The following is a 15380-nucleotide window of genomic DNA, read 5'->3' on the forward strand; positions in this document are numbered from 1 at the left end:
AGGTGTGATAAACGAGCATAATTCAAAAGACTCTGTACGCAATTGGATAGTCCTTCAACCAATCAGACCACAAGAGGTGTGATAAACGAGCATAATTCAAAAGACTCTGTACGCAATTGGATAGTCCTTCAACCAATCAGACCACAAGAGGTGTGATAAACGAGCGTAATTCAAAAGACTCTGTACGCAATTGGATAGTCCTTCAACAAATCAGACCACAAGAGGTGTGATAAACGAGCGTAATTCAAAAGACTCTGTACGCAATTGGATAGTCCTTCAACCAATCAGACCACAAGAGGTGTGATAAACGAGCATAATTCAAGACTCTGTACGCAATTGGATAGTCCTTCAACCAATCAGACCACAAGAGGCGTGATCAACGAGCATAATTCAAGACTCTGTACGCAATTGGATAGTCCTTCAACCAATCAGACCACAAGAGGTGTGATAAACGAGCATAATTCAAGACTCTGTACGCAATTGGATAGTCCTTCAACCAATCAGACCACAAGAGGTGTGATAAATGAGCATAATTCAAGACTCTGTACGCAATTGGATAGTCCTTCAACCAATCAGACCACAAGAGGTGTGATAAGAGAGCATAATTCAAGACTCTGTACGAAATTTGGATAGTCCTTCAACCAATCAGACCACAAGAGGTGTGATAAACGAGCATAATTCAAAAGACTCTGTACACAATTGGATAGTCCTTCAACCAATCAGACCACAAGAGGTGTGATAAACGAGCATAATTCAAAAGACTCTGTACGCAATTGGATAGTCCTTCAACCAATCAGACCACAAGAGGTGTGATAAACGAGCATAATTCAAGACTCTGTACGCAATTGGATAGTCCTTCAACCAATCAGACCACAAGAGGTGTGATAAACGAGCATAATTCAAGACTCTGTACGCAATTGGATAGTCCTTCAACCAATCAGACCACAAGAGGTGTGATAAACGAGCACAATTCAAGACTCTGTACGCAATTGGATAGTCCTTCAACCAATCAGACCACAAGAGGTGTGATAAGAGAGCATAATTCAAGACTCTGTACGCAATTGGATAGTCCTTCAACCAATCAGACCACAAGAGGTGTGATAAACGAGCATAATTCAAGACTCTGTACGCAATTGGATAGTCCTTCAACCAATCAGACCACAAGAGGTGTGATAAACGAGCATAATTCAAGACACTGTACGCAATTGGATAGTCCTTCAGCCAATCAGACCACAAGAGGTGTGATAAACGAGCATAATTCAAAAGACTCTGTACGCAATTGGATAGTCCTTCAGCCAATCAGACCACAAGAGGTGTGATAAACGAGCATGATTCAAAAGACTCTGTACGCAATTGGATAGTCCTTCAACCAATCAGACCACAAGAGGCGTGATCAACGAGCATAATTCAAGACTCTGTACGCAATTGGATAGTCCTTCAACCAATCAGACCACAAAAGGCGTGATCAACAGGCATTGATCCATTGCTTCTCTATCCGTCATTGTGTTCAACCCCCCAATAGCGCGCCAGGTGGATAAGCCAGTCTGTGATTGGTTCCCGCGAATGTGTAACAGAAGCAGGATACATTAATTTACAGGCTACATCACCACGGCAACCGTGTGGGTCCATGATGAACGGACTTCTCGTGTGTGAAAAGTATCTATACATCAATTATTGAAGTTTGTCAATTGTTCACAATTACATCTCGGGAAAAGCAGAAATTCTTTTACCGTGAATGCAGATGGAAGCGGCCGAAAGGTTTTTGTTTTAGGTAACGTTAGCTTAGAAATTTGTAAGGGAAAGATTTTAGCATTGAAGAATTGCTTCGAGCGGCTTGTGGAGCCATGTAGACAGCGTGAGTGGGGAACTGCTGGAAATACCATCCGTGCTGAAAACCTGTCCAGGAACGTTGGTGAGTTGACTGGGTATTTATGTGATCCTCCACTTGTGCTGATTGGGTAGACATGTTGATTACTGATTGCTGACAGCTGGTTGGAACGACATAATGATTGCATAGATAGATCATTTGAACGTGCTCCTCCTGAACTTTGTTAATGAAACATCATATAATGGTTTATATAACAGTTGTGTATTATTGCATTTCTGTCAATAGATCCTCATAAATACTACGTGTGCATTGCGAGTAAAAAAAAAAAAAAGCGGTAACTAATATCACTAAAAACTTGCAGAATCGTGAGATGATGCAAACCACACTTTATGCTCTTGAAAATAGGTGGAATATTACCTTCTGTATATACTTTTTATGGTTTTATATAGTCACATTTTTTTAACCCACTGAAACTGATGAAATTCACTATTACTAAACATATATTTCAGACTGTTAACATTAAATTCTAAAGGTTATACTGTATATTAGTCCCATGACTTAGTAGCACCCACACAAACATACAGGTAATAGTCTCAAGAAACGAATTTGTTATCCAGAGAATCGCCGAAGAACTACTTAGCTGTAGCAAACTCAAGATCATAAAAAAGGCATTGCTGAATAAAAATATCAGCCCTTTATAAACCATTTGCAGAACATGGGCGAATGTAATGCCTTTGATATCTGAATAATACAGCAGCTCAAGACTGTCCAGCACTGTCCTCTACTGTCTTAAATAACATACTACAACTGGAGATTCAAGTATCATAACCTACATTTGTACCACAGTAAAAAAAAATTACACATGGAAAAATCACTGAATGCTGACACATTATTATAAAATAGACACAAAGAAAATACATCAAATGTAGCCTAAGTTTTGTGTTGTTTAAAGCTACTGTAGATGAGAATAAAATACTTTCAGAACAAAGAGTCAACAAAATGCATGTGAAATTTTTTTATACACAAACAATTTTTCTCTCAATTAGACATTATTATTGACTCTATCTATCAAGGAAATAAAACAATATTTCATACAATTGATTAAAAAGAACTATACAATTAAAAAAAGAAAAAGAAATTGCTATTTCAACGCTATGAAGTGGCTGGTATAATTATCATCAAGTCTTTATTTTTAGAAGTAAAATAGTCCACTTGTTTGCCTTCACATGGCACCAATTTTGGGTCTTTTCTCAGACTGTTCTTTCGTTTTCTCTGGCAATGGCGAATGACAGCAACTGAGAACAGCAGGACAGAGCTGGAGATCAGGGCGAACCCACTCAAAAAGAATGTTGCTGTGTAAGTCCCTGTGGTGTCAACCAACCAACCTATACAAAATAAAATAAAAAATGACATGATTACCTCAGCTTTTTACTGTAAACTTTATCATACCAAGAAAATGTGTTGATAATAGAAAATATATTTTGACTCATCACTCAGTGTGACAAAGTTCGGTTACACTTTATTTCGATAGTCCACTTTAAACATTCTTCTAACTATAAGTAACTTTGCAACTACATGTCAACTAACTGTCATTTGAGTATTAGTTGACTTTCAGTAGACTGGTAGGTTATGGTTAGGTGTTAGGGTTCGGGTTAGTAGAATAAGTTGAACTGTAGTTGCCAAGTTACTTATAGTCAGTAGAATGTCTGTTGGGGGACCAACAAAATAAAGTTTTAGTAAATATTATTCAGACAGTCTACAAATACTCTAATGACAGTTAGTTGACATGTAGTTGCAAAGTTACTTATAGTTAGTAGAATGTCTAAAGTGGACTATCAAAATAAAGTGTTACCCAAAGTTCCATTACACTCTAAGGTTCTATATGGCACCAAAAATGGTTCTTGGCTCGTAATCATATGGGAACCTTTTTTAGTGCTATATAGCACCAATTTTGGTGCTTCAGAGGTTCTTCACTGGTTCTTTGACTAATGTGCTATATAGCACCTCTGAAGAACTGCTGAAGAACCACTAAAGCACCAAAATTGGTGCTATATAGCACTAAAAAAGGTTCCCCTATGATTACGAGCCAAGAACCATTTTTGGTGCCATATAGAACCTTTTTTTTAGAGTATATAATGTTTATTATATTAGAACTTTGAACTAATCAAAATAAAATAATTTGAGGCCTTTACCTCCAATGGGTGGGCTGACCAGATAGGGAACAGCGTGGAGGAAGTACACAACTCCGAGAGCTGAAGAGAGGTATGTTGTCCCTACAACATCTGATGTTACCACAGGAATAAGGGCAACATAGGCTCCATCAAAGTACCCATAGAGCACAGAGAAGGGTACCAGCAAGTCAAATGTGCGTAAGAGGGGGATAAAAAGACAACATAGTCCCTCCATTCCCACAGCAAACATGTAGCATATATTCCTGTACTTCTTCAGACACCTGGGAGAGATACAGAACCGGTTAGTCAGCAAGAAGCAAACGATCAACATTCTCTGTCTGTTTTCTTAAAACCTGAGCATTTTTTTAAAGCTTTTTGACCTCTTCAAATAACAAAGACCATGACGTGTACACCCTCTTTCTAAACTGACGGCCGGGTCAATGATAAATAAAGAAAAGGACAAATCGGTAACACTTTATTTTACAGTGTCCTTGTTACATTTGTTACATGTACTTAGTAATAACCGTAAATTATGCATAATTACATGCAACTATCCTTCAACCAAACCCTACCCTAAGCCTATAGTAAGTACATGTAGTTAAAGCTACACTATGTAACTTGTCCGTCCACTAGAGGTCGCCTGTTCAAAACAAAGGCGTAGTTTGATGACGCCACGTTTGAGCGCAGAATCTTGGGTCATGTGGTCTTCACCTCACAGCCGGTGGGAAACAGTCAGGATAGGACTCGGGCAGAAATCATGTTCATGGATGCGATTATTAACATTACTGTAGTGAAGCAGAGCAGGAGCGAGTGTTGTGGAGCTGAGCAAGGCCGCTGGAGCGATTGAAGAGCGGGACTGTTATTATGTTATAGTCGCCGGCGGGACTTTTATTATGACACGGTTGCCGGTGGCACTTCCTCTTTTCCAGTCATGAGTATATGAGGTAACGCAGCTCTGTTTATCGTATTAGATATATCTGAGTGTGTTGAAAAGGAAGTTATGACGTTCGCTCAGCGGCTGCTATGACACTTGTTCACACTGCAGTGAGAGTAAAGTGTTTCACTGAATAAAACCGGAGACCGAGGGTGACGCAGATATGACGCAATCGACAGGCGACTCCCTCAAACGCATAGCTCACACGTCCCGGCTCCTTGGTTAAAATAGCAATTTTCTCACGATTAACAAATAGTTGAAAACATTTGGGATATTCTAAGTACTCAACTGAACAAAATATATAACACTGGCCTAGTGATTTCTGGATGTTTTACTGCAAAAATCCTACATAGTTCACCTTTAATTAATTAATATTACTTAGTACTTAAATATATAATTACACTGTAACAATGACACCTTAAAATAAAGGGTTACACTTTATTTTACGGTGTCATTGTTACAGTGTAATTATATATTTATGTACTGAGTAATATTATTTAACTACATGTACTTACTGTAGGCTTAGGGTAGGGTTTGGTTGAAGGATAGTTGCATGTAATTATGCATAATTTACTGTTATTACTACGGTAAGTACATGTAACAAGGACACTGTAAAATAAAGTGTTACCAAATAAAGTGTAACCTACAAATCTTTTAAAATCTAAAAATGTGTTCCTTCTTATCAGAAATGTACTCTTTGTATTCATGTTGGTTTCATGTTTTAGAAAACGTTTTACACCGTTGTTGCTTATATGTTTATGTGGTGTTTTTAATATGCTTTAAGACAAACCATGTGCAAATTCATAAGTCAACACTTTGAAGACATCATTGAAGAGTATTTTCTTTTTAAAACTGCAGTGAAAAATAGACAGTCTCAAAAATGTGGTTTGAAATCGACGATGTTTCTTACATCACAAAGTATCTTGTAACCAATCACGTCATTGTGTGGACGGGCTTTAGCATATCATTAACTGCTGCGAAGCAGAGGAGTCTCAATAAAAGCAAGGTTATCCCAGTATATTTTTCTGTTGATATGAAAAATATGGTACTTTTAGCAATATATTGGGTGAATTATGTATATGATGTATATTACAATTTTATGGTGAACTATTTTTCTTTCTCCACTGACGTTCTAAGTTGTTCAAAGCGTTTCTAAGGATGCTGATTTTTTAGAAGGCAGACTGAGATGGCAAACACACTATTGGCTATTTGATAAAGTAGTCAAGCACAAGGCTAAAGTTATTAATTACCTTAATGTGTCTGATGTTGTAGAGAGCGATGCATAAAACATGCATTACCATTCTGATACATCGACTTGCATACAAGGCTGTATAATTCACTCTTCCACTTCTGAATCAGTTTCTGGTTCAAACATATATGGCTGAAATAAACCAGTATTTCCACTTGCCATTGTGCAGCGTTTGCTAAAATTGAGCAAGTGGATCAGGTATTCCGAGCTTGTGTGATTGAGTGGAGGACCAATTTACATATTCATGAGTCTGCGTATACTAAATGAAGCAAGGGTGTAGACTTATATTCAAGCTATAAAAAACATTTACATTACAGTTAATGTAAAACATGAGTTAAGGGATAAAAATTATTGACAATGGGAAGACTTTAAACATTATTATGAAACTTTTAAAGGTTTTAAAACATTTTTAAAGCTACACTGTGATATTTCCCCCCATCTAGTGGTGAAAAGGTATATGACCATCCAGTGAATATTAGTTTCTGTTCCTCTCAATTCCGATTTCGTTTTAACTCCTACGGTGGCTGATTTAGTCCAAGATTAACATGGCTTCCAGTTCGACCTCGTCCACATTCGACACGGTGCCATCGAGTGTTAAAACGCCAAAGGCGAAGCTTGAATTTACGGGTATGTCCCTCTTTGGCTAATGTACTTTCAAGATGGAGGGGCAACATGGCGACCCGCATTCGAACCCCTCACCCGTATGTATTTTCAATGGCATATTATAAACTTACGAGAATACTTTATTACTTGAAAGAAGTAAATATACATTAATGAGCACATATATTTTTGAAAGAACTAAGTGTTTTAGCTAAGAATAAACTAAAAAAGTTACACAGTGTAGCTTTAAAGGTAATTATTTTTTTTACAAATAGAAATTATTATTCTAATTTATAATTCACTAAAAGTTTTTAGGGAGTCACACAACATGATATTTTACAACCTGATATTTTAAGAGATCATAATCATGAGGGTCTGCAGGGGACATCATTTCCTGTTTGTATATAATAGCAATAATGCTAAACTACTAGGACCCCCCCCCCCCCCCATTTAATTAATCTTAATAAGTGTATTAAAGGGTTAGTTCACCCAAAAATGAAAATGATGTCATTAATTACTCACCCTCATGTCGTTCGACACCTGTAAGACCTCCGTTCATATTCGGAACACAAATGAAGATATTTTAGTGTAAAGCTGATGGCTGAGAAAGGCTTCAGATAGGCCTCCATTGGCATTCAGAACATTTACACTCCCAAGACCCATAAAAGGCACTTAAAACGTCGTTACAAAGTCCATCTCACCACAGTGACTCTACAATCATTTTACGATGCGACGACAATAGTTTTTGTGCGGAAAAAAAAATCTAAATAACACCTTTATTCAACCTCTTCTTGTCTTCCGTGTGTGCCTCCACGACGCATGCGCGAGAATATGACGTATTGCCAGCGTTCGGGAATCCATGAAATGCACACTTTAGTCCCATTTTGAGAACTACGCCGAGACCTAAAGCACGATCAATGTAGAATTCAACAGCTTAGATACGCGTGTCTTCCTCTGCTTGTAAACAAATCGCTTCTGGGTCATGTGTCCGAACGCCGGATCTGCATCATATTCTCACGCATGCGTCGTGGAGGCACACACGAAAGACAAGAACAAGTTGGATAAAGGTATTATTTTTTGCGCACAAAAACTATTGTCGTCGCATCGTGAAATTATTGTAGAGCCACTGTGGTGAGATGGACTTTGCAACGACGTTTTAAGTGCCTTTTATGGGTCTTGTGAGTGTAAATGTACTGAATGCCAATGGAGGCCTATCTGAAGCCTTTCTCAGCCATCAGCTTTCAACTAAAATATCTTAATTTGTGTCTGAAGATGAACGGAGGTCTTACGGGTGTAATTAATGACAGAATTTTCATTTTTGGGTGAACTAACCCTTTAATGTCACTGTATTAAGATCGGGACAACAAAAATTGTGTCATGTCAATTACCCAGCTGTTTATTGGATAACAAAATCTGTGCTTAGAAAAAAGAAGATGATTAGATCTGAAAAAAAGTAAAAAAGAAGCAACATGTGGCTCAGTCAATAAATGTAAATGACTGTAATGTAATAATAACACAGCACACACAAAACAACATACATTACCTCCTATCAGTGAGCCAGCCAAATGTGATGTTGCCAACGATGTCAATGACCCCTAGTATGGACATCAGGAACGCAGCACGCTGATGGCCCACACCTACATCCAGCGCGTACGGCACTAGGTACACAAATGGCAAACTGCACCCACTGGCCAGCAGCAGGAAGGAGCCTGCCAGCACCAGGAAGTCAGGCATGAGCAGGAAGTGGTATTCTTGCATGGACTGAAGGCAGCGTTGTTTAGCACTCACTTCTAACTTATCGCCTGCAGCCTTCCCTGTATGAACGCCATTTACAGAGGGCGGCTTAATGCTATACCCACATTCTGAGTCCACTGGAAGAGGACAGGCTTCCTCTTCCTTTAGAACGATGGGCCGTAACAGAGCTCCACATACACACAGGTTAGACACGAAGCCCCCTAAAATGAGGAGGGCCCCGCGCCATGAATAGTGTTCGATTAGCAGCTGCACTACTGGGGCCAGGATGAAGGTCCCAATGCCACTGCCAGACATGGCAATGCCATAGGCCAAAGACTTCCTCTCACAGAAATAGATCCCGACCATGGCAATAGATGGAGTATAGCAAAGGGCAAAGCCAAGCCCTAAAAAAGAAGAATATAAAATAAAACCGTAAACTTGCTACATACTAAGTGCCAAATATGGGTCTGTACTCTGTATGTCAGGGATTTAGGGCCCTTAAGGCTCTTACCAGTTACCACTCCCAGGGAAAGGTAAAGATATTCCAGACTGGTGGCGAAGGAGCTGAGGACTAGTCCTATTGAGGCCAGGAAACCTCCTAGTATTACAGCTATGCGGCATGACAACTGATTCCCGATCAGGCTTCCTAGTGGAGCTGCAAAAAGTAAAGTGAATAAACATGTATGTTGTGCAAGTCATACTGAACAATAAGTTAAAACATAATAAAAGTCAAATGTAAATAATATTTATTGTAAGCTGGGTTTCCATCCACATACACTGTTGTGTAAAAATCTGGGGCCAGTAATTAGTTTTAAATTGATACTTTTATTCAGCAAGGATGCATTAAATTGTTCAAAAGTGACAGTAAAGACTTGTACATACAAAAATGCTTTTGTTTTGAACTTCTATTCATCAAATAATTTCGGGAAAAAAGTATTATGGTTTCCACAAAAATATTAAAGGGTTAGTTCACCCAAAAATGAAAATTCTGTCATTAATTACTTACCCTCATGTCGTTGGACACCCACAAGACCTCGTTCATCTTCAGAACACAAATGAAGATATTTTAGATGAAATCTGATGGCTCTGAAAGGCCTCCATTGGCACAATGCACTTTACACTCTCAAGACCCTTAAAAGGTACTAAAGACGTCGTTACAAAGTCCATCTTACTACAGTGGTTCTATAATAACTTTATGAAGCGACGAGAATAGTTTTTGTGCGCAAAAAAACCCTAAATAACGACTTATATAGTGATGACGATTTCAAAACACTGCATCATGAAGCTTCGAAGCGTTATGAATCAGTGAGTCGATTCATGATTCGGATCGCGTGTCAAACCGCCAAACTGCTGAAATTTGCCGATCCAAACTGCTGAATCGACTCACTGATTCATAACGCATAAGTTATTTTAGAACCACTGTAGTGAGATGGACTTTGTAACGACGTCTTTAGTGCCTTTTAAGGGTCTTGAGAGTGAACCGTGCATTGAGCCAATGGAGGCCTTTCAGAGCCATCAGATTTCAACTAAAATATCTTCTTTGTGTCTGAAGATGAACGGAGGTCTGACGGGTGTCCAACGACATGAGGGTGAGTAATTAACGACAGAATTTTCATTTTTGGGTGAACTAACCCTTTAAGCAGCACCACTGTTTTCGACATTGCTTATAATAAGCAATGTTTCTTGAGCACCAAAACAGCATATTAGAATAAATTGAATAAAATGAAGGATCATGAGACAATGAAGACTGGAGTAATTGCTACTGAAACCTCAAACTTTTGAACGAATTTGGAGATATTACACAATTAGCTCAGATAACTGGTTTTGGCTATTACCGCCTCAGAACTGCTTGACAAGCTCCCAAACATGCAAACATAATTTAATATGTGTGCTCTAAACTGTGACCAATTTATTAACATTACAAATACTCATTAAAATAAATATTACATTATTATTTAAAAAAGAAATATAGTCGCAGCAACTTTGTTCTCATATTACAAAATATATGATTTGCAACTATGTGCTTCCAGAGACCCCTGACCAGCATGATAAAAGAGAACACAGCCAAACACGATACTGGAAAGCTTTATGTAATAACAGCATTTCTTACGTCTTTTGTTTACTAGTCACCAGACTTAAGATAGCCTTTTCTTAGCAATGTAATTCTTAAGATTGCTGCACTGTCAACAGCAGACAGCACCGGGTGTAAGGAAAGCAAACAGGCCTGTTTTTTTGGGTCAAGCTTGCGACACTGGCGTGTCCTCTCAAGATGTTCGCTGTGTGTGTTGCTGACTTCAACAGAACGTTTTGAGCCTCCCACAGGCTGCAGGTCTTACTTAGTTTCTTATGCAACAGTATTGTCTCAGATGTGCAAAAACTGCGTAACTGAGTTCTGCAGATGGAAACCCTATTTCGGATCGGCCAATGATGATGATTGTGATACGCTAATGTGTGACGGAATTAGTGTCGAATACGATCATTACGTACCACACAGCATGGTTGTGCAGTCCACTAATGAATGAATCCATGCCGTCCCAGAGTAATCTCTTGCAAAATGGATCTGAAACTCAACAAAGAATATAGAGATGCATCTGGAAAAAAGAAAAAGACAAAAAACTCTGAACACCACGTTTATAGTCTTTAAAGGACCATATTGTGACTCTTCAGACTAACAACACGGTTTAAAGTCCAGTGCCATTCACAGCCATTTACAAACAGCCGTGCAGATCGTGTATGAAAGGCCTGTTCTGCACCTGAACAAACAAAACTAGACCACCAGGCCGGTCACTCGGGTCAGAGCACTCAGTGTGGGTATGACAGCCAGAAACTCTCACGTCCTCCGCCACTGAGACAGACGTGTCTGGCCATCAGCCATTAAAGAAGGAGATGTCCTTCAGTCAACCGTTTCACAATCAGTGTGAAAACACCACTGGCATAGCCAAGGTGCAGACTCAAAGGGTAACATCTCACTCAAGGACTTGAACAACACACACTATGTGTGGATAAGAGCTTTTTAAGGGGTTAAGGGCAGAGAACAGAATATCCATAAGATAAAGAAGAGGTTAAAAAGGCACATTTTCCATCTGAAAACCAATAGCTGCACTTTAAGCTCAAAAAGAGTTTCATCATCTGGTAATCCTTGGGTTGATTATTACCACTTATCTCAGCAGGACTTTAGAAATTGTCAAAAGAATGCTTGTTTCAGAGGCGAGGTCAAATTAACGGTTTTGTTCTTGCCAGCCCGTTTGCAATTTCATCCTAGTAAACATCAGCTTTCCAGACCTGCTCTTCAGGTTCTAGTGTTTCACACCTTGCATGTCAGAAGATGCACCTGCACATTTAAATTTAACACCGAAATAATTACAGGGTGTGAACAGCATAGTTGGTAGAATACGTTCACTGCGGTAAAGTCAAAATACTGCTAAATGGAACAGCTTGTCCAAAAGTATAAAAGGAAAACTTTACCTCTCACCTCATATTACATAGAAAAAACTTCTATAGTAGCAACAAATGACACTTACAACAGCACATTACAAACGAAACACACGTGTTAATTAACCAGTCAAAGCAGTAAAAACTCCTTCAAAGAGGCCAATAGATGTAAAAACAACACTCTGTTATCTATATCCATGTGTGAATGCCTGAAAGTTGTTTACAAGTATGTCAAATGTAACCTGACCTTAAAGGCTGCAGCAGAAACACCAGATAGCACTTGTCACTTTGTGAACCAATGACTCATTCTAGGTAATTCTCAGTGAGGAATGAACTAAATATAGAGTTCTGTTGTGACTCGTGTACTGTACTATACAAGAGTATGGACTATTTGACAGGTTAAACCAAATTGAGGAACAAATCCAGGAATTTTTTTTCTAAGGACAGAAGGTTTACGAGAGTGTATAGAGAAAATGCACTAGACTTTTCCCCATGGATCTGACTTTTGATCTGGTATGTCTGTTGCTTCCCTCCCCTCTGTTTGCTCTTATTGGATGTTTACTCTATATTTGCATTATGTGTTGTGTGTTTTTTCTTAAGTTAAAGATCGACAATATTCTTTATCATCAAGAAGTTAAATGAATTATAATTATGTGGTTTAATTATAGCTGAAAACAAAACACCTATCACTCTTTCAAACTGTTCTAGTTTTATAAGCAACAGCATACACTCTCCAAAAAAGCTTACCTCGTAACAGCTCTTGTGCAAACAGTTACCACAAAGCAGCCAGCCACGATCATCCATCCCCACCCTCCATCCGGAGGAAGGACCCCTCCTTTCTTCCTTTCCTGAGCCATGGAGTCTGTCCTTCCCACCACTTTTATATCCTTCAAACTCCAAAACTCCCAGTCCCAAACACACAATGCACCTCTCTGCCGCCACACTCACTGGTCATGGAATTCCTTCAGCAGATGTGAGGCCCGGTCAGTGACTCCGCTGAGCACAAGATGACACACACAGCAAAACAGGCAGGAATAAGTAACAAGCTCAGCAAAAATGCTTAACAGGTCTTCTGTCAGTACTCAGAAAATGTGACTTCTTCCAGGTTTGGGGCTCCTTTTTGGTCTTACAAATGATTCACAGTGAAAAGTGAAATGATGCATGACGGAGGACTTCATGTGAAGTGTTTCTGAGAGAAAGCTCATTCTAACTGATGGGTTGCCATATTAACTTGAGACCTTGCAGTCTGCCTTCCTGACCCTTCTGACCTTCTGAAATTGAAAAGTTTATCTATTGTTTTAAATGATTAGGGCTCTTTCTGAAAACTAGTTTTTGGTGCCCTAAAAAAAAAATTATGTTGGCAATGTCGTGTCCCTGGCCAAAAATAGTTGCGATAGGATGGCATTAATCTGTAAAAATATGTAACACAGAACATTTCCTAAAAATCCACTTTAAACTTTGGAACTATTTTTCAACCATGACAGGACATGTCGGAGGGATGTCTTCTCAACGGTCATTAAACGTCCAAATTTTTGCTGGGTAGTTACAGTCAGTCTATAAAAACCAGTGTGGAAAACTAGATGCAAACCACTCTAGAGCCATTTAGAGCTAAAAACAATAAATTGTGTGATGTGCAATGTTTTGATGTACACGATGTACACTGTCAGGATAAGATGATGCCAGTTTTTTTCCCCTTATTATGCAACTGAACGTGTACTTTATGAGTCTTCTAATCTGGATATCAGCTGACTGTGGGAACAGCCCTTTCACTGCAGCATGAAAAACACACATCAACTCAATAGATTTCTTTGAAATTAGGCTTGTCTAATTGTGACAGCAGATAATTTACGGGCTTATGCACTCCTTCTCTCCCTTGATTCAAAAGTATGCCTTGAAAGTATTTAGCAAAATATATGCCTCTCAATCTGATCTTTGACATGCAAGTCCATCACATGCTAGGACTTGCAAAGAACTGCATTGGTGGATTTAAAGTGGTTCCCTTCAGAAGTTGTCTGAGGGAAAAATATGGGAGTCATTTAAAAGCATTTACTTTTTTATAATTTTAATGTTATTGTAATATAATTTCATTTAAATTTGCACCTGCAAATTTTAAAGAGCATTTGCCTACTCATCAAGGTTAAACCTTTTCCTTGAGGTTTAATTGCAAATACCTTACATTTATTCTAGACATTTGTTAGCATTTAGCTAAATACTTGGACATTATTGTCTTTAAACTAATACAACAAATGTTAAATACATTATGTAGGAAAAATAAGATTTTTTGTTTTTCTTTGAACAGCTAAAAGTTCACCACTGTGACTTCATTCGCTTGTTAAAACCAGATGTTTTGGGGGAAAAAACTTCTCAAAGAGGTAAATTGAGGCACTTACCATTTTATAAACAACCGCAGACACGGTCCAAACATTCCCGGCTCAACTCTTCTGCAATCTCCAGAACTGGCCCTGGCGTTTGGAACTCTTCTGCACATTCGTTTAATTGAGTTGGTGCCGCATGTTCATCATCATCATCCTGAACGCGTTTGCAGCTGAGGGAACGTCACGGACACTTGAACGTGTATAAGCGTGCGAGCTGTGAACCTACTTACCTCTGTCTCCACTCCCCCTTTTTACACGTGTAAAGAAAATTATGCAAGGATGCATGACAGGGTATCGTGAGGATTTCCTTCTCTCACTTAAAATACGTTCTGCTTGGAAGTTGAGGGAACGCCTGTTTACAAACTTGCTCTGCATTTATCGATTTACCATTTGATATGTACGCCTACATTTTTTTGTTGCTAGTATGCCAACCATATTTCAGTACATTCATCATCGCACATTTTTTCTCATTTACATGTGCTACAGAACCGCACCAGCAGTTTCAGAACCGCAGCCACAGAACCGGAAGTGGGGGCGGGCCTTAAACAGTTATAGTTGCGCTACCAATACACGTAATGTTATTTTTTCTCATGGATTTTGTTCGGATCTTAAATAAAGTATATTTTCTGTTAATACATGCATAACATACACTATATTGGCAAACGTTTTGGGATGCCTGCCTTTACATGCACATTTAAAACTTAATGACATCCCATTCTTAATCCGTAGGGTTTAATATGGAGTTGGCTCACCCTTTGCTGCTATGACAGCTCAACTCTTCTGGGAAGGCTTTCCACAAGGTTTTGGAGTGTGTTTATGGGAATTTTTGACCATTCTTCTTGAAGCGCATTTGTGAGGTCAGACACTGATGTTGGACGAGAAGGCCTGGCTCACAGTTTCCGCTCTAATTCATCCCAAAGGTGTTCTATCGGGTTGAGGTCCGGCCAGTCAAGTTCCTCCACACCAAACTCGCTCATCCATGTCTCTATGGACCTTGCTTTGTCCACTGGTGCGCAGTCATGCTGGAACATGAAGGGGCCATACCCAAACTGTTCCC

The 15380-nt window shown here is 39.0% G+C and overlaps 1 protein-coding gene across 1 annotated transcript; it reads right to left on the reverse strand.

Annotated features, from left to right (window-relative positions):
• Positions 1-2201: 2201 nt before the first annotated feature.
• Positions 2202-14654, reverse strand: slc16a12b (solute carrier family 16 member 12b). The gene is made up of 7 exons (XM_079845697.1): positions 14339-14654; positions 12696-12944; positions 11004-11107; positions 9028-9171; positions 8326-8920; positions 4021-4280; positions 2202-3213 (listed from the first exon to the last, which is right to left on the reverse strand). The coding sequence occupies exons 2-7, from the start codon at positions 12803-12805 to the stop codon at positions 2981-2983; spliced, it is 1446 nt and encodes a 481-aa protein (XP_079701823.1). The 5' UTR covers positions 12806-12944; positions 14339-14654; the 3' UTR covers positions 2202-2980.
• Between the last annotated feature and the right edge of the window lie 726 nt (positions 14655-15380).

Source organism: Gobio gobio (genome assembly GCF_949357685.1).
Source record: "Gobio gobio genome assembly, chromosome: 20".
In the NCBI taxonomy this organism is placed as follows: Eukaryota; Metazoa; Chordata; class Actinopteri; order Cypriniformes; family Gobionidae; genus Gobio; species Gobio gobio.

Excerpts from the sequence above, each read along its gene's own strand:
- slc16a12b (XM_079845697.1), bottom strand. The coding sequence starts at position 12,805 with ATGGCTCAGGAAAGGAAGAAAGGAGGGGTCCTTCCTCCGGATGGAGGG. Across the intron at positions 9,172-11,003 it reads CTGCACAACCATGCTGTGTG|CTCCACTAGGAAGCCTGATC; the intron begins GTACGTAATGAT and ends TACTTTTTGCAG. Across the intron at positions 8,921-9,027 it reads TTCCCTGGGAGTGGTAACTG|GGCTTGGCTTTGCCCTTTGC; the intron begins GTAAGAGCCTTA and ends CTTCTTTTTTAG.